The sequence below is a fragment of the Anastrepha obliqua genome, chromosome 2, assembly GCF_027943255.1.
Source record: "Anastrepha obliqua isolate idAnaObli1 chromosome 2, idAnaObli1_1.0, whole genome shotgun sequence".
NCBI lineage: Eukaryota > Metazoa > Arthropoda > Insecta > Diptera > Tephritidae > Anastrepha > Anastrepha obliqua.
In genome coordinates this window covers 3,138,566-3,162,444 of record NC_072893.1, presented here as the reverse complement: position 1 = coordinate 3,162,444, position 23,879 = coordinate 3,138,566, and the positions used below count along the sequence as shown (strand labels likewise).

The 23,879-nt window shown below is 36.9% G+C and overlaps 2 protein-coding genes across 2 annotated transcripts; both read left to right on the top strand.

Annotated features, from left to right (window-relative positions):
* Positions 1–1,668: 1,668 nt before the first annotated feature.
* On the top strand, positions 1,669–2,633 carry LOC129237949 (malignant T-cell-amplified sequence 1 homolog). Its single transcript, XM_054872950.1, has 4 exons — positions 1,669–1,781; positions 1,845–1,997; positions 2,053–2,355; positions 2,412–2,633. The coding sequence occupies exons 1-4, from the start codon at positions 1,771–1,773 to the stop codon at positions 2,491–2,493; spliced, it is 549 nt and encodes a 182-aa protein (XP_054728925.1). The 5' UTR covers positions 1,669–1,770; the 3' UTR covers positions 2,494–2,633.
* A 4,356-nt stretch (positions 2,634–6,989) lies between these two features.
* LOC129238918 (brefeldin A-inhibited guanine nucleotide-exchange protein 3) lies at positions 6,990–23,879 on the top strand. Its single transcript, XM_054874151.1, has 11 exons — positions 6,990–7,121; positions 7,633–8,002; positions 8,220–8,353; positions 13,953–14,593; positions 14,663–14,983; positions 15,053–15,209; positions 15,290–16,381; positions 16,456–16,823; positions 16,948–17,383; positions 17,449–17,622; positions 19,375–23,879. Exons 2-11 carry the CDS (start codon positions 7,918–7,920, stop codon positions 21,997–21,999), a joined length of 6,033 nt encoding a protein of 2,010 aa, XP_054730126.1. The 5' UTR covers positions 6,990–7,121; positions 7,633–7,917; the 3' UTR covers positions 22,000–23,879.

Genomic DNA, 23,879 nt, shown 5'->3' with positions numbered 1-23,879 from the left:
TTGTTGTGGCGATAATAATTTATCCAGGCACCTTGAACAGGTAATCGCGGGCAAAAACAACGAGAACAATGTATTTCGTTCTAAGTTTTGGGCATAGAATGTCAAATTCGATTAAAAAATGACTGTTAAGAGAAATAAAAAAATAAACATATATTTACAATTTAAAAACCAAATAAATAGGAACAAATCAAATCAGTTGCTCTATTGATACTACCTGTTCAATGTGCCTTGAACATACCAAATAATATAAATTGCTACATCGATTGTAAATACGTTTATAAAAATTCTATGAGGCAGTAGTCCGTTAGCCGTAGCACATTCATCGTGTGGCAAATGCAACCAACAATTCTATGTTTTGTCCAAAGGTGTCTTATGGCCCAAGTGAAGCGGTAATCTGCAAAAGATATTATTTGCGCAAATAAAATTGACGAAAACACCCAAAGTTGAATTTAATAGCTTGGCGCGATAAATTTCGTATGGGAAATCATGCTTTTTAATTATGGATTGGGAGTTAAGCACGAAAAAGCAGATCATCTACTTATATGGTAAACGGAAAGCCGTTCCATTCGCATAATTAAGGGGGAACGTCACTGTAAAAATTAAAAAAAATAGATTTTTTTTGCATAAATTGTTAGTATAACTACTCAAGAAAATGTGGTAAAAATTTTAAAGCGATATTCGCGTTATTCCCGATTCTATGTGCACTTAAGTGAGCGCCCGTCGATTCGGCCCCGTAGCGCTTTCGATACGATGCTTTATTTCAAACGCGTTTTTCTCCAAACGACTTTTTTTAATACGGTGGCAACGATTTCTCGAAGACTAATGAACCGATTTTAATTTTTTTTTTCAAAATTTTTGTTATCGCATTGGCTATCGTTGTACGTAGCCGATTTTCAAAATTTTGAAAATAACTAATATATTTTTTTGGGCCTGTTGAAAATCAAAAAAATGGTGAAAAACACACATCGAAATTCAAGTCTCCAACATTTTGTCAAAAAAAAAGAACGGCTACTTACAACGATAGCCACTATTGTGTATATTAATACAAGTTTTGGCTTTTGGAGTTCAGATAATTATTCATTGCTGTATCGCTGCCACCAAATACGCCATTTGTTTAACTCGTTACGTTTATTTACATAAATTTGCCAATTTTCAATAGTTTTTAATAAAAATTTACATCAACACAGTTTAATACACATATAATAAATTGCCTTTTGTCCGATCCTCGAATAATTCCTACTTACAAAAACAAATTCCCAAAAATCTACTATTTTTTGACCTCCCACGGCGGCGTTCCCCTTTAATCTTGATATTTCTTTTCTCGCACTATTGTCACATCTTGTTAAATTTCGGCGAGAGATACAAAATTTTCATGATCATATGTCAGCATATTCGTAGGGTTACGTGCTATTATTAAATTAAAATAGTTTTAGGAGATCTGTCTATTAAATAGATTTTAAAATCCAAATCAAATACCGCTAACAGAGTTTCATAAGTTTGATTGAATTTACTTATCCCATTCTCATTACATTCAATGAAGGTAATCTGTCTTACCATGCTATAAGTCATATTAAAATATAGTGGGGACTAAGTGTAAAGTGTAAGCACTGAAACTGACAACTAGCAGATGAGATTTGACAGCCACTACTCAGAGTTAAGGTTCGCTTTTGTTTTGTTGTTGGTTGCTTTATATTGCTTTTCTTTGCATTGCTTTTACGACACATGAGACATATATTGTGTGAATATTTTAATAATTAATACTAATTCAAAATGTTTAGAAAGTAAGTTTAGTGTTTAATGAGACCATTCCTAAAATTCACTTATTTCAATTGTCGATATTGCAGATTTGAAGAAAAGGAAAGTGTTTCATCGCTTCAGCAACTGAAATCTTCTGTCCAGAAGGGTATCCGTGCGAAATTGTTGGAAACGTATCCATTGTTGGAAACACACATTGACTTGATACTACCAAAAAAAGATTCGTACCGCATCGCTAAATGGTTACTATTATTTGTATACAAATGAAATGGTTTTAACTTCTTAATTACTTTTTAGCCACGATCATATTGAACTTTTAGTCACAGGGAGCGGCGAAATAGCGTTCTTCCGGCATCGCGAGGGTCAGTGGATGCCGACTTTGCGATTACTACACAAGTTTCCATATTTTGTAACTATGCAGCAAGTAGATAAGGGTGCCATTCGATTTGTATTAAGTGGTGCTAATATAATGTGTCCCGGCCTTACGTCGCCTGGCGCACAAATGACACCCTCCGATAAAGGAGCTGTTGTGGCAATAATGGCCGAAGGCAAAGAACATGCATTGGCCATTGGCATCACCACTTTGTCTACTGAAGAAATGTAAATTACAGCCTAGTGGTCTGTATTCTTATTAACTATATGTTTTTGTTTTACAGCTCGAAAGTTAACAAGGGCGTAGGAGTGGAAAATTGCCATTACCTTAATGATGGACTATGGAAAATGAAAGTTATAAAGTAAAAATCATAAAATATTAATCCGCATGATTGCAATAGCTAGTCTGAAAGAGCTATATTTAAATGTCTAAATGATTTTTGTATTAAAATACATCTATTTCTTTAGCTTATTGAATAAACATTAATTTTAAAGATATTTAATAATATGTTGTGTAGAAATATTTATAAATATGGATTATACTATTTAAAAATACTATGGATAAGCAGATAAGTAAGAATCGTTGCTGCATCTTTTTAATTATATGCCAAAATATGCGCGGGTCGAATCCAAGACCGATTGCTGGTGTGCTGCGTCACCAATTGGCGTTGTTGTTGTAGCAGCATAAACATTCCCCATACTTACATACGGTGAATGCTGCTGGAGTGACAGTCCTTGGCCGGATATAAATCTGGGTCGTTTCGGTAACGGAGAACCGACTGTCGTGGAAACGACCAATTAGCGTCGTTGTTGCTGTTGTTGGTTTTGTATCAGTTTACAAAGCCAATTATCGCCCCATGTTTATTACTTACTTATTTTTGTTTAGTTTTTGCTTACATACATATTGATATTCATTTAAATAATGTAGTGTGGTTTCTTGAGGTTAATAATGTAAGGTCTTTTTAATATCTTTAGCATGCCAAATCAAATGACGTATAAATTGTATAGGGTCATCTTCAACGGCGATTCGATGGTGACTTTCGCAACAAAGCAATTTCTTTGACCGGTCTGTAGGAGTCAGTTGTGGGTTAAGGCGTTCCAAAATAAAGGTAAAAAGAGAAAATGCAATAGTAAAGTGGTAATTCTATGATTTCGTCCTGGTGAGCCAATTGGTAAATTGTTGAGAAAATCATGAAAATCGCCGGAGCGGTATGTGAGACTTATTCCATAGCCCAGAAATTGAGCAAAAATTATAGAACTCAGTTTTACCTCTTCTTTGTTTCCTTATCTTTATCCCCTTCTTTTTCACTATTTCCATCCTTTTCCTTTTATTTACCTTTTTGGTTGAATTTTTGTCCCTATCTTAATCTTCACTATTTTATCTGTACGCATCTCTATTTTTATTTTTATCTTCGGCTTTGTGCTTTTCTTCAGCTATATATTCATCATTACTTTGTTCTTGTATTAATCATTACCCAAATTTTATTCCTTAACCCCTGCCTTTTCAGTCAGTATAATATTAAAGCATACATTTAGGAGTCATCCCATATATACAGGTTCTAGCATTTGTAACTATTTTTGTGTGAATTTTTTTGCCTTCTACATCAAAATATATTTAATTCTTTATACCTTAGAAATATGAATAGTTTATGAGTAAAAGGGATGTAAAGAAAACATGTTTGCCTATTTATATATAATATATTAGCATGTTCCTTGTGTTATTCCAAATACTTAATGTTGCCCTTGCAGACCCACCAGGTTCAGACTGAAAATCTATATTTTATGAAGAATCTAACTCCAATTGTGCGTCGGGATCGCTGTCATCAATATTTGATGAGACATATTCAAAGCCAGTACCAAGGCTTACCTCCGCCTCTTCTCGAGTGCGATCTCCATAAAAAACGCTAGGTTTCACTGACTAATCTCTATACACCATCCATAGGGTGTCGACGCTAATCTTCTTTTGGACTTCGGTATTCAATTTCTATTAGTTTATAATAATAGTAAATTTTTAGTAGAGGTATTTGTTTAGAATTGTTTGTCAGCCTATCCGGCTAATGGCCATTCATATGTAGGTAAGCCGAAAATATAAATTCTTAACCGAAAAATAAATCATAAAAATCACGAGCTTGAAATGAATATCTCTGGCATATATGGGCATACTCGTATGTATGTGGATGAGAAGGTTAGATATATGCACACACATTATAAATAGGTGATGAAAAAGATGCATTTTTCTTTTGTGATAAAACCACCTGTTGGAGTATTGAGGGATTTTCTAAACGAGAACACTACAGTTGATACTTGTGCATTTACTCATACGAACATTCTTATATTACAAATAAATAAATAGCTGGCGCTGGAGCCGTTTTCACGTACACGCCTTTATGCATACAAAAAATAACGAGCAGGGTAATAAGGCATAAGGCACTTCATAAGGATTAAATATCATGTATTTATGTATTTGCCATATACATACATATGTATGTACACACTACACATGACAGATAACATCAATATGCGTGTTTTAAGAGGCCCAAGAAAGCACGTGACCTTACGAGGGCATATATGCACTCATACATTTGTATGTGCTTTCAAGGATTAGTGGATAGCTGCATTGAGTGACGAACTACCAAGGAAGTATTTTAGCGATAAAACTGTCGAAATCACGCATTATTTTCGTTGACAATCAAGCAAACAAACCTGGGAAATCATGACAGGATGCACCATACAGCCGTTGAAAAATACTTAGGAACGATACCCAGTTCTCTCTCACTTAAATGATTTGCATATAAGTTTTTATTTTATAAATTAAAAATGTTTTCAACCTGTGTACTGAGTTAATTTTTACGTCGTTTTAAAGATGTTCTAGTGGATTTAAGTCGGCACTCGAAGATGCCCAATCCAGAACAGTGATCGAAAAGTCTTCGAAATACTTTTTTGCCACACGAAAAGTGTGCTTCGGATCATTGTCTTGTTGCAATTTCCAAATCACCGGTAAATTCTCTTCCGCATATGGTGGCATTACGCTTTGAAGTAACTGAACGTACCTGTTCACTTTCATATTAGCTTCAATGCGATGAATTGGCCCGACGCCGTTCCACGAAAAGCAGCCACACACTATTATTGAGCCTCCCCCGAGCTTTATGATTGGAGAGATGAACTTGGTACATTTTGGTCACCGTACAACTCCCTATCGCCTGGACCAACTTTATTATTTATTTTTGTTTCATCGCTGAATAAAATATAACGCTACTGATTTTGAGTCGAGGATATGTGCTCTCGGGCAAACTCAATTCGGCTTGGTTATTGCGATGCTGCTACCAATAGCTTCTTCCGTGCCAGTCGACCGTAAAGCCCTGCTTCAGCAAATCAAAGCGCTACTGTTCTTTTCGCCCCTTCCTGCGATCCTGTTTTGACAATCAAAGATCATTCTATCAGTCTGGCTAGTAGTCGTTCGTGCCTCTTTTTTCTGGGAACGTTTTCTGCAATTTTATGAGCAGAAAAATATTTCAGAGCATTAAGGGGGTAGTATGGTTAATTCGGTGTAAAACAAGCATATTTTTCGAAATTTTTTTTGTCGACACAGTTGATTTATTCAAAATTTTAAAATTACTTCATTATAAAGTCATATTTAAAGAATATTGTGTGAAATTTTCATTGATTTTTATGAAGAAATGAGTTGGTGGCAGCGAATCTTCGCGGACGTCTCATAAAAAAGTTTTATTGCGGTGTCCCTCAGAACTCATTACTGGATCAACTAAAATCAAAAAACCAAATTGATTTCATCAGCTAATAAAGTTTCGCAGGTCACAACGTCGAATTTTTTTTTTTTTTTTTTTTTTTTTAATTTTTTAAAGCGCTTTGAAGTCAAAACACCGATTTTTCATAAAAAAAACTTGAAAACTTTGTTGTTTTAAAATATGACAAAATTTAAAAAAAAAAAAAACTCGAGGTCATTACCTCGTGAATAAAGTAAAGAAACAAAAAAACCAAATTTGAAAAGAATCGGTGCAGTAGATATGAATCTACAGTGGACACCGACCGTAAAAAAGGCAAGTGTGAGAAAAACGCGTTTAAAGATTTGTGAAGCGTGAAATCCGGTTGGAGAGGTAGATACTTAATCCTTTGTGTCTTTGTCAATTTTACTCTAATGCACTTCAAACTTTCACACAATAATCTTAAGATGTTATAGAATAATTTAAAAAAAAAATGAAAAAAAAAAAATACCATACTACCCCCTTAAAAACCATGGTTTCTGAAAAGTTTAATGATGTTGAAATAGCACTGTAGGATAATCCGGTGTTTTGCAACTCTATGAAGAGCTTGGTTTTTACAAAATTTTGGACAAAGACCAAATCGTTCTTAAGTAAGTTTCTCACAAAAATATCAGTGCTCCTACTAAAACGCCAAAAAATCAATGCGAACCCTTCAACAGAAATAGATAAATGAACGCATTTCAATGAATGTGATCATTGCAAATATATTCCAGTGCAAAAAGTACCATTACGGGATCGTGCTCGATAAAATATGCGCATATAAGGTTTCCAACGCATCGTTCTTAAGTATTTTTCCACGGCTGTATGTACGTACTTTGTAGGTAAGTGTATATTATATGTGCATGAATGACGGTAAGCGGCTACCAGCAACAGACAGTATCGATTTTTCCAGTCGAGCAGCAGAAACATTAAGCAAAACATCCAATCGCTGGTCGCCAAAGTGATGGATGCCCGGACATGCGCCTTGGCTAATATTTTGATTGTAAAAGGCTCGATAGAGAACGTATCGAGTGACTAACATCATTCATGTGCAGTAGTGAGAGTCAGTTTTGTTTCCGATTGCCTTTAGAAACAACGTTTGAAGCCAATTTGGCTATTTGTGAATAGTAGAGGTCAAACCAGCAAAACAACTTTGTCAAGATGACGAGAAACGCTTGACTTTCTTCCCGACTTAGGTTGGATAAAATTTCATTAGAAAATCAACAACGAATCTTGGTAAAAAGTTAATATAATAATTCGCGCAGTGATGGAAGTGAGAGCAGTGCATTTTATAATATACCCAAAAAGTCTCGACTGTCTGTGAAATGGGATACACACACTTTTATTTGAGTATTCCCATTTGAAAACAGTTGTTATCAATTAAACAAAATCGAATTAAGTTTAACAAGAAAAATCAATATTAAATATTACAAATTTACTTCAATCGGAGATGTAACTACAGGATCTACATACATTTTTAAGTTAGCAAAGACGTGGGTCATTTATGTGAATTTTGTTTATTGTTGTACATCGTAAGGTCACAAATAAAGAAGTTCATAGTAAGGATGAAAACAAAAGCAATTTTCTCTTCAATTGATGCGAAATGATATCCTTGAAAGTGCATCAAAAGCATCTGTTGTATTATTGATTTTACACACACGAATTTATGTACATACATATATACTTAAGTACTTACATATGTATGCATATTTGAAGCACGTAAGATTATATTTTCTTTATGTTGTAGCTCTACTTGAATGGCAATCAGCGAAGCGAAACAGGATAAAACCCTACGCAGACAATAGTAGTGCTCACATCGACATCAAAGGAAGCATTTAGTGCAGTATGTATTTGCACATACATGCATACATATAATACATATGCTGCAAATATAGTTACTACAAAAACAAAAAAACCAAAAACACAAAAATAGCAAGCATAATACCCTATTAAGCATAAAGCTTCGGCAACAGGAAAAGTACTATAATTCGAATCAAACAATAAGCGACGTGGCTGACGGGCTATACGCGACATGGAAGACTTATTTTTGTTGATAATCAAGGAGTCGACAGGGACGAAGCACAATGCACTGAGGCAAACTGCGCAAATCGCCTACGGTGAGTGGATTTGCCGCATCAGAAATGTTCCCATTATTGTTCCCATGTTTTTTTTTGTTTTCTGCATAAAGTTTATTTGTTGAATTCAGCACACAGCGTAACTACTAAAAGTAATCAAATCTTGTTGCCTAAACCAATATTTTTCCACTATTTTCGCCATTGTCCATGTGTTTTATATATTTTGCAAATATAAATATATGTGTTTTCCTTCAAATAGATAAATTATATCGCCAGCATGGCATCCATCGGGATCCAGCACATGAGCTCCGTTCTGTATGTTTCACTGCACTACAAATGGCCTTAGACACGAAACGACCAAAGTTCATTACCATGGGCCTCAACGGACTTCATGTAAGTGAATATTAGAGCTGAGTTAAAGATTTGTACGTATAATAATTGTGAACAAAAACAAAATGATGCTATTTTCTGAAGATTGGGAATGGCTTAAGGCTGTAAATATTTTTTTATTTAGTCTAAGAATTTACAATCCTACAGTAAACAATCTTTACTACGATTAGCATCAGAAAAAATTAAGAAAAAAGCAGCCCTTGAAACAGAAAAGTTAAGGGAGACAGTTTGACCTCTTCTTCTTCTTGATTGACGCGATAACTGCTGGATCTTTATTCGCTGCACTATGCCTATGTCGTCGTAAATCTTATACAACTTATAGTTCCTTCGCCTACGATACGCGCCATCGTAAACGTGCTAAAGTCCAAAACTCGTCCACAGAATCTTTCTCTCAAACACTCCAAGCGTCGCTTCATCGGTTGTTGTTATCGTTTAAGCTTCTGCGCCATAACATAGAACGGGCATGATGAGAGCCTTGTAGAGTGTTAGTTTTGTTCGTTGAGAGAGGAGTTTACTACTCAATTGCCCGCTTAGTCCAAAGTAGCACTTGTTGACAAGAGAGATTCTACATTTGATTTCAAGGCTGGCTTTTTATTGGTGTTAATGCTGGTTCATAAAAAAACGAAGTCTCTTACAGCCTCGAAATCATAACTGTCAATAGTGGCGTTGGTGCCGATACGCAGGAGCGCCGACTGTTTGTTTGATGTCAGAAGGAACTTCGAAAGCGGAAGAAAGTTACGAAAAGGATCTTTGGGAACATTAAATCGAATACGTTTCAACCAAAAAAGACAATCAATTGCATTACTGCTGATGGCTTAGAATAGACGATTTTCAAGGGACTTAAGGTTTATGAGTAAAAGACAAGGAGGACATCACGGTACTTAAAGAACGAAGAGTGAATTTAATAAACAGTTTTTGTACACTTACAAAGCCTATTGGTGAGAAGCTGATTGCCGACCTTCATATAAAAGCAGCATATTCCAGACGTGGCCTAATAAATGATGTGAACAGAAGCTTAAAGGCGTTGCTGTTGAAGTTGCTGATGTTAAATGTGTTTTTTGACTCATGCAGCTATTGGCCTGCAGGCTGATAGTACCTACCTTGTTAGGTGCCGAGAAAGCAGCTACTGCGGCTTGGGCGTATAACGGTAATCGCTTTGTCCATATATTATTATATTTTATGGTATCGCCTAAAAAACGCATCTGCCTACAGTTGATTGGGTCTCTGGTTTTGCAGTTGCCTTTCTTTCAGCACCTGGTTAAGCTCACGTTGTTGGCCGTTGGTGCAAAATATGAATCATAGCGATCTGGGTCGGGTATCTGATCAATCGACGGCGTTTTAAGATTTAATGCAATGACGTGGAAGTCAGCTGAGTTGCTATTTCTTGCGAAGTCGCACCGGCGCTATTTTGAACCATCGTGGCTTTGGAGTCCATGCGAGGTGTTAGCAATTTTTTGTTTTGCAGAGGTTTACCCTTTTTATGGACGGCGTGTGCCAATTTTTTCCAAAAAAATTTAAATTACGCTAAAACGATCAGATCAGATCATCACTTTAGTGTCTTTTATTGCGAAATCCTATTTGGAAAGCTTAAGGGGCCTTGTAATTATCTTGTGTTGTCAGTTTGGCGGTCTGACGAAAATTTGAGCTGTCTATGCTACAAACTGAAAAGGTTTCTTGACTTGACCTTGACCTGGTACTTTCCAGCCGATGCTAAGAGCCAATTTGACAAAACAGAGGACGTCATTAAATTTAGAAGGCTTCAATTAAGTTGCACAGTAATATCTATGTTTGTATGCACGCATTTATTTAATGTCGCTCAATCGCAATCCAAAACCCAAATCCAAAAATCCATAAAATTTTTGCGCAAATGGCTTAAAACTGTTTCTCGGCGATACCACGAATACTAAGATGCCGGTTAACTTCCATTAATTCTGTAATTTTATCGCAATTATCTACATTTTTCTTAGCATCAAAAATGCTTAAACGGAATCGAGGAAACCAAAATTGCACATAATGAGTTGTTACAGTATCGACATCATAAACACCATTCATTATCAAAAAAAACTGTAAAATGTAATTTTATCTTTGTTGACTGCATTGTTAACACCCTGTAACTAACAACTGAATGGAGCAAATAAAAAACAGCAAAAGAGTGTTTTTAGTGTGAAATGTCACCTTGACAATGAACATAAACTTTAAAATGTTTGATCGATACTTGACGAGATATCGATCACCATAGCCATCTACAGAGAAAATAATGGATTCCTTTTTCGCGAAACTAATATAATGGATAATATATTATATTATTTGTTTAATATGTCATTAGTTATAATTGTCCTCTTCGTGGTCGTGCTTATTTATTGATTCTTGAGTCTTCGAACAAGGAAGTCTATTTATTCGGACTATTACAAAGGGCTTTGTGGTACCAAATGGTTTGTCAGCAATAAAGACAAATAGCGCACCCGATTAGACATTAAGAAACTTAAAAAGAAATTGCAAACTTTAATATTTTTAAATAAATCCCTATTTTATTTATTCTGACTAGGAAACCTATTTTGTATAGTATAGATGTAGTACGTACATATGTACATGTATGTGTATGAGCACTTTCACATATCCATCCAACTCTTTTTTATACGGTAGATATGCTGCGTTCCTTAAAAAACTATGTAAAAAATCGTGTAAATAATACATGCGACATACGACAAATTGAGGCTAGGTTCCACAACTTTAAAAAATCATGTAAGATGAAAAACTCTAAATATTTTCCCAAAAAATCGTGCAAAAGAAGCAATAATGAAGTCCATATTACACTCAAAATAATTTTTTTATTCAGTACAAAAAGTATTCAAAAACAAACTTCGACTTCATATCGTAATAAACGATCTTTTTATGCAATCAATAACGTTAAAACTAAATTGTTTTCAGATAGTACCGTTACTAGTTGAAGTAGATACAAGGAAAAAAAAATAGAAATGGCTAACTCTTTGTTGTTTACACTTTACAGAACACTTCAAGTTGATAATCGTAAGCAAACCTGCGTAGTTAAATAAAAAATAATAATGTTTGTTTTGGGAAACTCAGTTTATCGTAATTAATTTATTGATACTGTAAGATACCCAAATGGAAGACCGGCAAATAAAAATTTAATCTAACTTGTTCGCTTTATAGGGAAAGCATTAAAAAACAAAATAAATAAATAATTGGCGCGTACACTTCTGTTAGGTGTTTGGCCGAGCTCCTCCTCCTGTTTGTGGTGTGCGTGTTGATGTCGTTGCACAAATGAAGGAACCTACAGCTTTAAGCCGACGCCGAAGGGAAAATGCTTTTTATGAGGAGCTTTTTCATGGCAGAAATGTACTCGGAGGTTTGCCATTGCCTGCCGAGGGGCGACTGCTATTAGGAAAAACTTTTTCTTCATTTTGGTGTTTCACGGAGATTCGAACCTACGTTGTCCTAATGGTAGTTACGCACCAACTTCTTCGGCTGCGGCGGTTGCCAAAGCATTAACCAGTGAAATAATGTCTGTGTGTATTAGTGACTACGAGTATATTCTCATCAGTTTAAAAACAGCCGTCAAACGAAACTAATTTACATTTCTTTAACGAATGGTATATTAATTACTATTAAGATAAGCATCGTTTACTTTCATTGAGAAACAATATAGGATAGTAAGAATAGAATAGTAAATAATATACTGTAATGTGCAATGTTGATTATGAGTCATAAGGAACGAAAACTGCTTCGCCAATAAATATATTTTATGTGCATACATCGCCGGCATCACTAGCTCCGTTATGCATTTTACGCCTATTTACTAAATGTGTGGGTGTGGGTATGTTTGCGTATAGAAATATTGGAAAAGGTCCCAAAAACCCTTTGCAATGTTGATAATTGCCTTCCAGTGACTTATTAAATGTTAGCCACTAGGTTGTTCAATATGTTTTGCGGTTCGATAAGAAAAACTCAATTTTATGGTTTGAAATACTCTTTATTTTTCAGTACATCCTTAAAATCAACACAGTTGATCCAACGAGATTCCAATTTATGAATTCTATCCCTGAAGTGAGAATCGGGAAGTGCTGACAAATACGCTTCCACAGCTGTTATGACCTCATCATTTGATGAAAAACGTTTTTCACGCAAGAGTTTTTTAGGTTTGGAAGTAGATAGAAGTCTCTAGGGGCCAAATCTGGGGAATACGGTGGATGTTCCAACAATCCATGGATTTTAGCCATTGTCAAAATGCTCTTGTGATACGGTGCATTGACCTGATGAAAAATATTTTTTTTCTTTTGGAAACTGGTTCTTTTTTCACGAAATTTTTCCTTCAGCTGGTCTAAAAGGTTACAATAATATTAAAAATTTATTGGTTTACGAGTTTGCAAGTAGAGTAGGGTAGGTGAAATGGTTGAAGTGCTGGTCTGGCACTGCTCAAGTAGGACTAAAGCGCCGTTTTGATACCATTATGAGACGTCCAACAGGCAGATATCTACAGCCAGCCAGAGCTGTTGATATAATGGAGGCGATTCATTGGATTTAGGTTGGCGCACTGCCACAGGCTGTCGAAGAAAAGAGCGCCCAGTGGCCTTAATCGTCTAGCTGCCGAACCCGGACATTTACAGAGAAAATGCTCTACAATCTCCTTCTCTGAAAGGTCCCCACAGGTTCTGCAATGGGTGGTAAACCCTAGCTAATACACAAATGAAATTCCTTTTGCATCCCAATAAACTGAAAAACTCCGGAACCGAAGAACCAGGTTCACACCACTCTTTAGCCTCTTGTTTTGATTTAGGATCCTGCTGATAGATCCAAGTCTCATTCATAGTAATGAATCGATGCACAAGATTCATTTTATCCTTTCGAAAACGCTTCAAATGTTGCTGAGAAAGTCGTATTCGAATGTGCTTTTGTTCCATTGTTGCGAATGCGGCACCCATTGCGCACACAGCCTTCTGAAATCCAATACTTCAGTCAAAATATTGTTTAGACTGCCCAATGAGATTTCCAGGATTCTACTAAAACTCTTCCAATCACTCGACGGTTTTCCAATACGGCAACCAGTATTTTTTCTACGATTTCTGGTGTTGTTGCTGTTTTTGGACGCAGTTTTCCATTGTAGAAAGTATTGTGACACGTCGGTACTAATTGCCTTTGATCAGATTGAAATGAAACTTCACAAAAGTTGATAAGTTGAAAGAGTGTACCAACATAACAAAAATAAAAAACAAATTAGGCTAGTAGAACAATGGCGTAATTAAATATACTTATCTGCATTTCGATGTGCACTTCACCTAAATCCGATTTTTATATTTAGGCTCGCTTTCTTGGAGCTTGGTCTTGACAATTTTGCTTAATTTAGCAGGTGATACGATGTTTGGAAGCTCTAAGCATTTTTTTCGATTCTATTCGTGTACTTGAACCATAGAATAACTCTTATTTGCTTCTGGAAAATAATTTCGATTCATAATATCCAATAGTTTTAGGCGGTTTTTTTTTTTCAATTATTAAAAACTAATTTTGTGCTTTTGCATTTATTTAGTTATGTATAATATTTCTGTGAAAGTAGATATTTAATCGGTTTTCATTGCTTTGTGTGTAGCGCATTATCAAGGATGAACGTTTTTACATCGGCCTGGAACCGGAGGATGACTCAGTGTGGTTGCCCGCTCAGTTGTTGCGCGCCACAAATGGGATTTTACCCACAACTAGCAGTGAAGAGACCGTAATCAATGTTTTACGCTTGTTTTTGGCTATGGCTTGTTCCCCTGCGTGCACTTTAAATGGCCGGCTTCTCATCGAGACACTTTCACGCTGTGGCGAGTGTTGGGAATTGGGCTCACGTGCCACCAAAGCCGCCTCACTGGCAGCAGCATCACAATGCTTGCGCACTTTTTGCGCCTTTCTTATAGAAGAAGCAGAAGAGGTGAAGAAGACTGCACCGCCTGGTCTAATGACACAGACACAGGCATCGGCAGTGTACAATGAAGTGATTCCGGTAATGCAGTGGCTATGCAGTCGTTTAGTAGAGCCGGCGGCGAATGGTTCACCCAACAAAAAGCCTGAGAATAATTGCTCGCTTTATTTAACAGAATGCATTTTAACACTGACTTCGGCTTTGCCCCGAAATGTCCATGCAAATCCCCATTTCACATCATTCTTGTGGCAGAAATTCTGTCCTACTCTTGCAGCAGCATTGGGATCGCCAGGCCGCATTAATTTGGATAAAAAATTCACTTATAAGTAAGTGGGACTTATATTTATGTACCAATACGCCTATAGCTTTAATAAATAAATATGAAATTTCAACAGAGATGCGCTGAATATGATTGAAAACGAAGCTCGTGGCTTTTTTACTGGCCCTGGCCTAGATGGTCCACAAGCTCGTTGCGTGTACTTGACTGGAATCCAATTGCTGCGGATTGCAGGAGCCTATGGCTCGTTGCGACCTATGCTGGAGGCACTTTTTCATCGCATGCTTTTGCTGCCAACACCGCAAAATCGTACTGAGCCATTGAAATGTGTTCGAGAAATTCTGAAGAGTCCAGAGCGTTTGATCGATCTGGCGGTTATTCTTTACGTTGATAAAAATACTGGCCAAGGTTGCAGTGATGAAATGGCATTATTTCGACTGTAAGTTTTAAATGGTTATATCATGAGCGCATATCCATTCATATGCAAAATATTTGCACGTAATTTCAGTATGATCGATGCAATGGAAGAATGCGCTTATGGCATTAGTGCAGGTGCCGGAGTTGAGGCAGGCCTTCAGGCCAGCGTGGAGTGCATGGTGGCACTACTGGATAGTTTGCAAATTCTTTGCAGCGGCGAACTAACTGAATCAATGATTAGCGATCAGGTAATCATAATAAATATGTAACTAAACAACATAAATTAACAGGAGAATTGTCGTCCGTTTACTTATGTGTTTGTCTGTAGATTGTGAGCACCGTCAACAGTCGTCACGAAACATTAAAGGATGCCGATTACACGGGCCCATTAACTTATCAATCGATGGCGCGGCTGCCTGCTCCTTATCGCGATGCGATTGTAGAGTTTCGTCAAAGCGTTTTTGAAACCTCTTCAGGTTCAGACAGTGATGGCGATCATCCAGAACACGATGCAGCTTCAAATGGTTCAGGTGATACAGAGGGGCCTGAAGAGGAGGAGCAATCAACATCGAGTGATGAAACGTCACGTGTAGAAAACAGATGGCCCTACACCCACCTTGAGGCCCCAGTCATACCAGTACGCACCGATATTGACAATGATCGACAACATGCCCGAGATTTTGCAAAGGCATTGCGAAAAGATTTGGTACCGAAGCTGTTACGTATACGCTCCTGCATTGAGGTAGACGAGGCCATGCAAGAATTCGCCTCAGTCGTATGCCAAGAAAACACAATGAACTTCTCCGATTTCGATTATCACCTTACGGCCATCAATGCTGACGGCATTTACTTGGCGATTTATTCATCGTTACTGCTCAGTCTGCAACTTACAAAGGCTGGATATTATGAAGACATGCAGAAAGAGATATTAATTCCTATGTCGGAACAGCAGTTCGTTACATCTGTCCAGAACACTGGTGTTTTAGTGTACCTTTCATCTCCTTGGCTCTGTGAATTATATCAGTCAATATTGGTTTCGAATGGCTTAGAAGCGATGAGCAGGGAGGAACTGGAAGGTACCAATTCACGAAGTGCCCTGGTGGATATGCTTTGTGACGCAGGTGGCTTGGGACCCACCCAGATGCTTTCTGAGTGGCAACGGTTACAAATGGCAAATATAAAGTACACCGACGAACGGGACAACAAACGACGCGAGGCTGCAAAGAAACTTTGCCGGCGACTTTTGACTTGCTGCTGGGATTCGATGGTTATAGTTTTGAGCTCGGGTCTAGGTGATTTATCGTGTAGTAACTCAAATAAATTGATGGCCTTGTCTAAACGTACACTACGTGTCAAGACAAAGACAAACAAAACAAATGGAGAGGCATTATATGCGATGTGTCTGGACGGTCTGCATGCGGTAAATCCTTAAACAATTTATAAATCTATTGAATTTGCAAAATAATAAGATCTTGCACTTTCCTCAACTTTTAGGCGGCCACTTTAAGTAACAGCTTGAATCTACAGCACTTAGCTGGAAAAATTTTAAGCCTTTTGGCATCAAATGTGTGTCAGACAAACGGGCCGAGAATTTCTGCTAGCCAAGCAATGTCTATGGATGTGGTTTTAAATGGAGGCCTAAATTTAGGTTCTTATAGTTCGGATTGTTGGCAGTCAGTGTTTGCTGTGTGTCGTCATGTCAGCCAGCTGGAACACGAAATTTTCAGTTTACAAAATTCATCGATTGGAACGTCGCCGGGTACTGGCCGTCGAGATATGGAGACCGGTGAAAAGCTAAGCAATACAACTCAAAATGATAAGCTCAACTTGTCATCACTTCCTATAGATGACGACGAAACCTGGTAATATTGTTTTACAATTTATTTAGCTTAATTCACACATTTTTTTGTAATAAAAGTTTATTATAAAAGTTTACTCAACATGGCATAAACGTGAAATTATCATATATTATATGTATTTTTACAGCGTGGACGTCTACAGTTTCCTTCAAGCACCTCTACAGAGCCCTAATACTAATATCACATCAATACTGAAGGTTTACTCTGGCACTAATGAAACTGTGCTATTGAGTCAGAGTGACACCTCAAAAGTACTCTGCGCTTTATCGCACCAGGCTGAAAATCTCTTCTCCGATGCTGCTGAGCGTTTAAGTCTCCCGTCGCTGTGCCAGTTTCTGAAAAACCTTTGTAAAGCATCTCGCGAACAGCTCTATAAAAATACAGTTACACGCAAAGGCAGCCGCATTTGGTGGCCAAGCAAGGGTTGGAAGAAACTCGACACTCTACCCATGTCGCTTTTATTGCACCGCATCGGAGATGTTACCTTGAAGGTATTTAAAAGTTCCAGACCGCTTTTGCATATACTAAAGGTATGGGCTATCACTGGACCTCATCTAATGGACGTGAGTATTGAAACACGACTTATGTTGTGCAACAAAAACATCTATTGAGCTTTAAAATCTTCCAGGCTTCTTGCCATAGAGATCGTGTTATATCCAAAAGAGCCATAGAGTACATTCATGACGTAATTACAGCACTCTTGGTAGAGCAATCAGAGTTGCCACATTTCCATTTTAATGAGGCGCTACTGAAACCATTCGAAAATCTTTTGAGCATGGACACGTGCGACGTTGATGTGCAGGTACATTCATTCATTTCATAAATTAAATACTTACAGGTATGAAGTTAGGTTTATTATTAGGAGGATCTCTCGACAGTTGGTCTCTAATTCTCTTAAAATTTTTAAAAGCGTTACGAGCAGTTTTCTAGCAAAACGTTGTGAGAAAAAAAACTGAACTTAAAATTTTGGTTAAGCAAAGTGGTTGGTTTTTTACTTTTTAATTCAGTTTTTTTCTTTTCAATTTATGAAATAAATTTAATTAGGTATTCTTGTATACTCTTGTTTTTGCTCTACTTAGAGATTTGTATATTTTTCGCAACAAAACGAAATCAATTTCAAACAATTACGAAGGAAAACTTTGAAGCTATTGTCACGCGAGTTTCAGGAAGTCAATAAGACTCCTTTTATTTACCGTCCCTAATTTATTTCGGGCTGTCGTGTCGAATCAATAATCCTTTTTAGCCTTTTTTTTAATAATTCGAATTTTAGTTAATAGAGCAAAGAAAAAAAATATGTGGGCAATTTGCACAGCCAAATTTTAGATTATTTAATACGCAGGGTTGGACATTTTGCACTACCACTCAACTGCACTATCAGTAATTTTTTAGTGGTATTTAAAATAAGGATTTCATTTTCACTAAGTCTTCAGTTTTTCAGGGTTTTAACTATCCGCTTATTGTATTAATTATTTAGTGCATTACCCCGTTCATAGTATGTCGTCTAAGCACAGAGATGAAATAGATTTCACAAATCTGTCTTCAGTTTTTTTTTTGCGAAAATTACCCATCAAAAGTGAGAGGAGGTCAACTGTCAGCGCATAAGGTAGTGCTATGAAGTTATGTCTACCTTCTATATGGCATTAATACGTCTATTAAAAACCTGTTATGAATCAGATTTAAGTTTCCTTACCATTCATATTTCATTATCATTTAGTTTCTAAAATTGCATTATTACAACAACAAATGGCGGTAATTTTTATCATGTCAAAATTAGGAAAAAATCGCGTTTAAAATATTATGGCACAGACGATAGAGAGCTCAAATGCGGCTTAAATGAAATGTTGAATTTTAAATGTCGTAAAATAAGTAAAAATAACAATAACTTGTCTCTAATCGTAGTGTTGATTGGTGCATGCAAGAGGTAATGAAGCCATTCATTACGGCTTTTTATCATTGCTTACATACGAATTTGTAAAAAAGTCCTATAATAATTACCATAATTTCACTTTCTTTATAAATGTCCGGGATTGGCAACTAGACGATTAAGGTCACTGGGTTCTCCCTTCTTCGACAGCCTGAGGCAGCATTCCAACCTAAATCCCATCAACCTTCTCCTCTACATAAATCAAAAGCTCTGGTTAGCTGTTGAGGTCTCAAAATGGTATAAAAACGGTGCTTCAATGCTACTTGGAGAGTGACAGACTGTTACTTCAACCATTTCCCCTACCTACCTATAAGAATTGAACAAAATTTTGCCGACCAGTATTTCTTACATTTTTGATTATCCGCGAGTTTTATTTTATAGTTTTATTTCATTATGTCAAAGAGAAAGTATTAGAAAAAACCAGCAGTTATTTCAATGTGTATGTTCATATATAAGTATTCATATTAGGTGAATTGATGTACAGTTTAAATGTATCCTTACGCAGGTGTTTTACGAGTATTTAGTAAGAACTTTGTGGAAAGGATTTCGTGTTCTTGGATTGTAATTAGGTTATAGTTAAGTAATTGTAGTGAAATTACTTTTAATGAAAAGTTTCTTTCTCTCATTCAGGATCAAATTGTTGCCTGCTTGTACGAAATAGTGGAAGCACATCGGACGGAAATTCGTTCGGGTTGGCGCCCGCTTTTTGGAACATTACGCAATGCTCGGAGCCGAATGCTTAATATGAGTAATATTATCGACATATTCAGAGTCTTCCTTGATTCGGATAATACACTGGTATTTGCTAATGCTGGTTTGGATTGCATACTCTGCTTATTGTCTTACCTCGAGATATCTGGCGGTGGAGGGCAAAATAGCAATACATGCGGCGAAGAAGAAAACAACTTCCGACCGACAGAATTTTTACATGAAACTCTGCGTTTCCTGGAGCGCTGCTCATCCATTTTAGGATTTATGTTCAACATGCCGAAGTGTCCCAACTTTCATTCCACATACAAAATTAAAGGCATCTCCTATACCCACATAATCGATGCAAATATTCCAAACTCAATGGAGAACTTCACATACTTCGGTAATGATTACTTACAAACGAAAAATGAACAGCACATGATATCGTATCGATCGCTGCACATTGACAAGGATACAATCGTGAAGATCGATGAAATGGATAAACCGTCAGGGGTGTTAAAAGTTTGGTTCCTTCTGCTAGATGGCCTTACAAATTCACTCATAGTGTGTCCTTATTCACATCAAGCGCCAATTCTTCAAACAATTTTTAAACTCTTTAAAAATTTGCTATGCAGTCCCGGCATCGATTTCGGATTTTACTGCATAAATCATCTGTTGATACCGATGATTCAGGACTGGCTTCGTTATATAAATAAAACTGGTGCTCCATGGCCATTAATTGAGAAAAATTTCAAGCACTGTTGCTGCATGACCACCGATTTGGTAGTGGAATTCATCGAGAAGTCAGTAACAGATACCAGAAGGCAGTGTGTGCTAAAAACACGTGTAACCCAAATCGTACACACACCTCCTAACCTTAACTCGGGCAGCACTTCCAGCAACATTAACACTGAAAACTCTCTGTATTCTAAATTGAAGTTCGTCACCGAGCGGATTGACGATAATGAAAACACTCAGCATCATAATCAATACGACAGTTCGTCGTCGAGCGAGGAAAGCGGCACCAACATTATCGATTCGCCAACGAAAATATCCGGATCAGCTACATTGGCACTGAAACAACTACTACTTGTATTAATAGAGTGCGCTGCCCAGGCGCAGGAATCAGTGGCACGAGTGGGCGTTTCATGTCTGAAGCATGTCATTTTATCCACTGGCATGCTCTTTAATGAATCACAATGGATGATTGCCTGTTCGGCCATACACCGCGCCTGTACTGTGACCATCGCACCCTTGCGCCAATTGTCCTTTGCCTTCCATGAGAAGTCGAATAGTTTTTATGGAGACTGTGCTAATGTAAAAGTAGCAGCTCGCCGCGATAGTACCATGGATGAGTTAACTCGCATTTACTCATTGGCGCAGCAGGTGTTTCTTTCCGATAATCAAAGAGAGCCGGCCGCAAAGATATCCAGCCACTTGGACAAACATTTGACAGATGAACGAAGTTACTCCTTTCTCTTGTATCCATTAAACAATGGTTTTAATTCGAATCTAGACAATTTTGTAATTCGTATACCTTTCAAAAATTTGGTTGTTGGCTTATTGGCAAACCAGATGCTTTTACAGTTAGTTGCGAAACTTTTACTCTCCCGCTTAAAGTGTGTACCTCAGGCGGTGTCAACGTGCATCTTCGACAATTATGCAACATCAGCTTCAAGTCACGATTATGACTTGGACTTTCGCTCCAAGGAAATTCTATTGCGTTGCGTCAAACAGTATTTGACGAGTTCCCTAGAATTTGATTCCCGCCCCGGACTCAAGTTTTTAATGCAGAAGGTATCCAATATCGAGTATGCAGCAAATTTATATAAACAAATGACGTCATCTTGGATGATCTACTATATTGCTTTAGTGGATTCCTATTTAAATGACATTGTAGTTTATAATCTGGGCCCGGAAGATCTGAACTTTATATTGGAGTCCTGCTCCCGCCTAAATACAACCACCGTTAAAAAGAAGGAAAATTTTGTGCGATATTTGTTCTGTCTACAGGACGCTTGGAATCTTGTGTGCGAGCTATATTTAAATAACTCAGCAATGCATGAAATTGAAAATGGAAAACTGCGTTCTGGAGAAGCCGGAGATAAGCGCAGTTCGCAGCAAAAACTGATAAGCGCCAAACCAATGCGCATATCCATCAACAGCAATAGCGACAATGTCAGCACGTCCAGTCACTCAGAAACGACGGACTCCTCGCCCAATAAGTGTATTCAACTCGAGGAGGAGAATGTTACGATGACAACACTGATCAGTGAGTTCCAACCAAAAAGTCGCAATAATCCTTTCGACACGAACCGTCCGCAGAAGTGCGAATCGGAAGCGATTTCACCGGAAATAGAGCAGCAGCGCGCTTCAAGCATACTTAAGGACTCCAATTACAAGAAAGCTGCTTTAGCTCAACTCGTTGTAGCTTCAATGGAGCTGCTACATTCTTTGCCCGGTGAGGCCGAAGAGAATCTTAAGCTTCTAATGACACCAACGATAAGGGAAGCCTTCCGGCTTGTACAGTTGCAAGGCAATGAATTGAAGGTTAATCAATTTTAGGCTATGCTTGTTGAGTTTTATTTTGATTTGTAAAAGAAAGGATTTCGTAATCGAACTTCATTGAGCCCGATTCGAGCATAGGACTGGCAATGGAATTGATATACATACATCGGAATCATATAAGACGACTGAGCGGTACACATGCTGTCCATATACATACATAAATACATAAGGCATTAAGGGACATACATTTATATAAATACATGCGTATCCATACGTATATGTGTGTATGTGTATGTGCATATGTTTCTATATATATACATACATACATCCTACAAATATCACATAATTATGTACATGCATATTTGCCTACATACATTCGTACATACATACATTCATACATACATTGCATGCATACATATTAACATTCACTCCCCGCTGATTGGCGATACTCGTTATTTCTGCAGTTGTACGTAATTTCGAAAATACTTAATTCAGAAATATATAATATTTAACAAAATTGACAGTAAAAAAATTAAAAAAAAGGTTAGTAGCATATCGAGAAGCTTGAGGTATGAAAACTTGTACCAACAACAAATGACAAATCTCGCCAATCAGTATAGTAGTGATAAAATTTATTAAAAAAATATATAAATGCTTTATTTTTATAATGGGATATTTGCTTTTATGCGCTAACTACAAAACTATGCACGTACAAATTAAACTATATTTTTTAATCTGAGAGTAATACTTACCAAGACCTAATCAGCCTATCCCTAACGGTTTATTGGAATCCGGTTGAGAAGTACAACCACAAGAAACTTAATCATACCTAAAATCCACCACGTTTGAAGCCTACATATATTTGCCTAAAAGTCACTATCTGATAACTAAATATACTTATACATACATATACTACAATAAATATTTAAGTACAAGTCCACCAAACAAACTAACCATTTCATTTTCATGGGATGGCAGCAGACGGCAACACATTTCAAAATAAAAACTCAACACTTTGAGTTGACCAACGAAAATACCAGCACACTCTCGTCCTACATACATTTATGTAGCTCACTAATGTGTACTCTCTTAGAGGAGATTTTGGGGAAATTAATTCAAGGGATAATCACAAAACATATCCATGCAAGCATATGTGTACATGTGAATGCTAATATAAAGCAAATGTAAAGTATGCAGAATTTAAAAATGCGAATGTGCATACAACAGTTTCGGCGATTGCCCATAGAAACAATAACGCTTAGACTGCATTGGAGCTGAGAAATTTTCCATGGTAGGAAATGAAGTAGAAAACCGAACTGAAATAAAATATTATATATCGTTGCCAAAATAAACAAAGGCGAAAGGGTTAGAAAAACTTAAACAAAAGAAATTTTGTATTCGATTCTATTCGTATTAGCTAATTACAAAAACGAAATTTTTTTGCTTTAATACTCTAATTGGTTATGTAGAAGCGCACTTTAGTGCAGATTACCATAATAAGTAAAAAAAGAAGAATTTGGAAAAAATGCTGGTTAGAGCCTTTGTGCATTTTGGTAACCATATGTAAATATTTCATTCACATGTACATGTGTACGTACATAATTATTTACATTAGGGTGACCTATTATTTACAAACTCTGAAGTATTAATCTACACAACACGAAAAGTTCTTTGCTCAATTCCATGACTTTTATTGCCGCTTTCTTAATACTTTGAAAAGATTGTACTTAAGATGTTGGCGCAGAGCCAAACCCTCTTAGCCGTTTTTTGAAGTTTTTTAATATTAGAAATGAGAAATAAAACCCCAGACTTGAAAATATTTTACTGGTATATTTTACTAGTTTTATTATAAATATTGCAATACATGCAATTCCTTCGTTTTGGCAGTTGCCGCAGTCCAAAGAGTTCCAATACCACAAATAGATGGATAAGATTCG

Bases quoted from the DNA above. Each gene is read 5' to 3' on its own strand.
- LOC129238918 (XM_054874151.1), top strand. From the start codon at position 7,918: ATGGAAGACTTATTTTTGTTGATAATCAAGGAGTCGACAGGGACGAAG. The intron at 15,210-15,289 runs GTAATCATAATA...GTTTGTCTGTAG, and splicing joins AATCAATGATTAGCGATCAG to ATTGTGAGCACCGTCAACAG. The intron at 17,384-17,448 runs GTGAGTATTGAA...AAAATCTTCCAG, and splicing joins CTGGACCTCATCTAATGGAC to GCTTCTTGCCATAGAGATCG.
- LOC129237949 (XM_054872950.1), top strand. The intron at 1,998-2,052 runs GTTACTATTATT...ATTACTTTTTAG, and splicing joins TCGTACCGCATCGCTAAATG to CCACGATCATATTGAACTTT. The intron at 2,356-2,411 runs GTAAATTACAGC...TTTGTTTTACAG, and splicing joins ACTTTGTCTACTGAAGAAAT to CTCGAAAGTTAACAAGGGCG.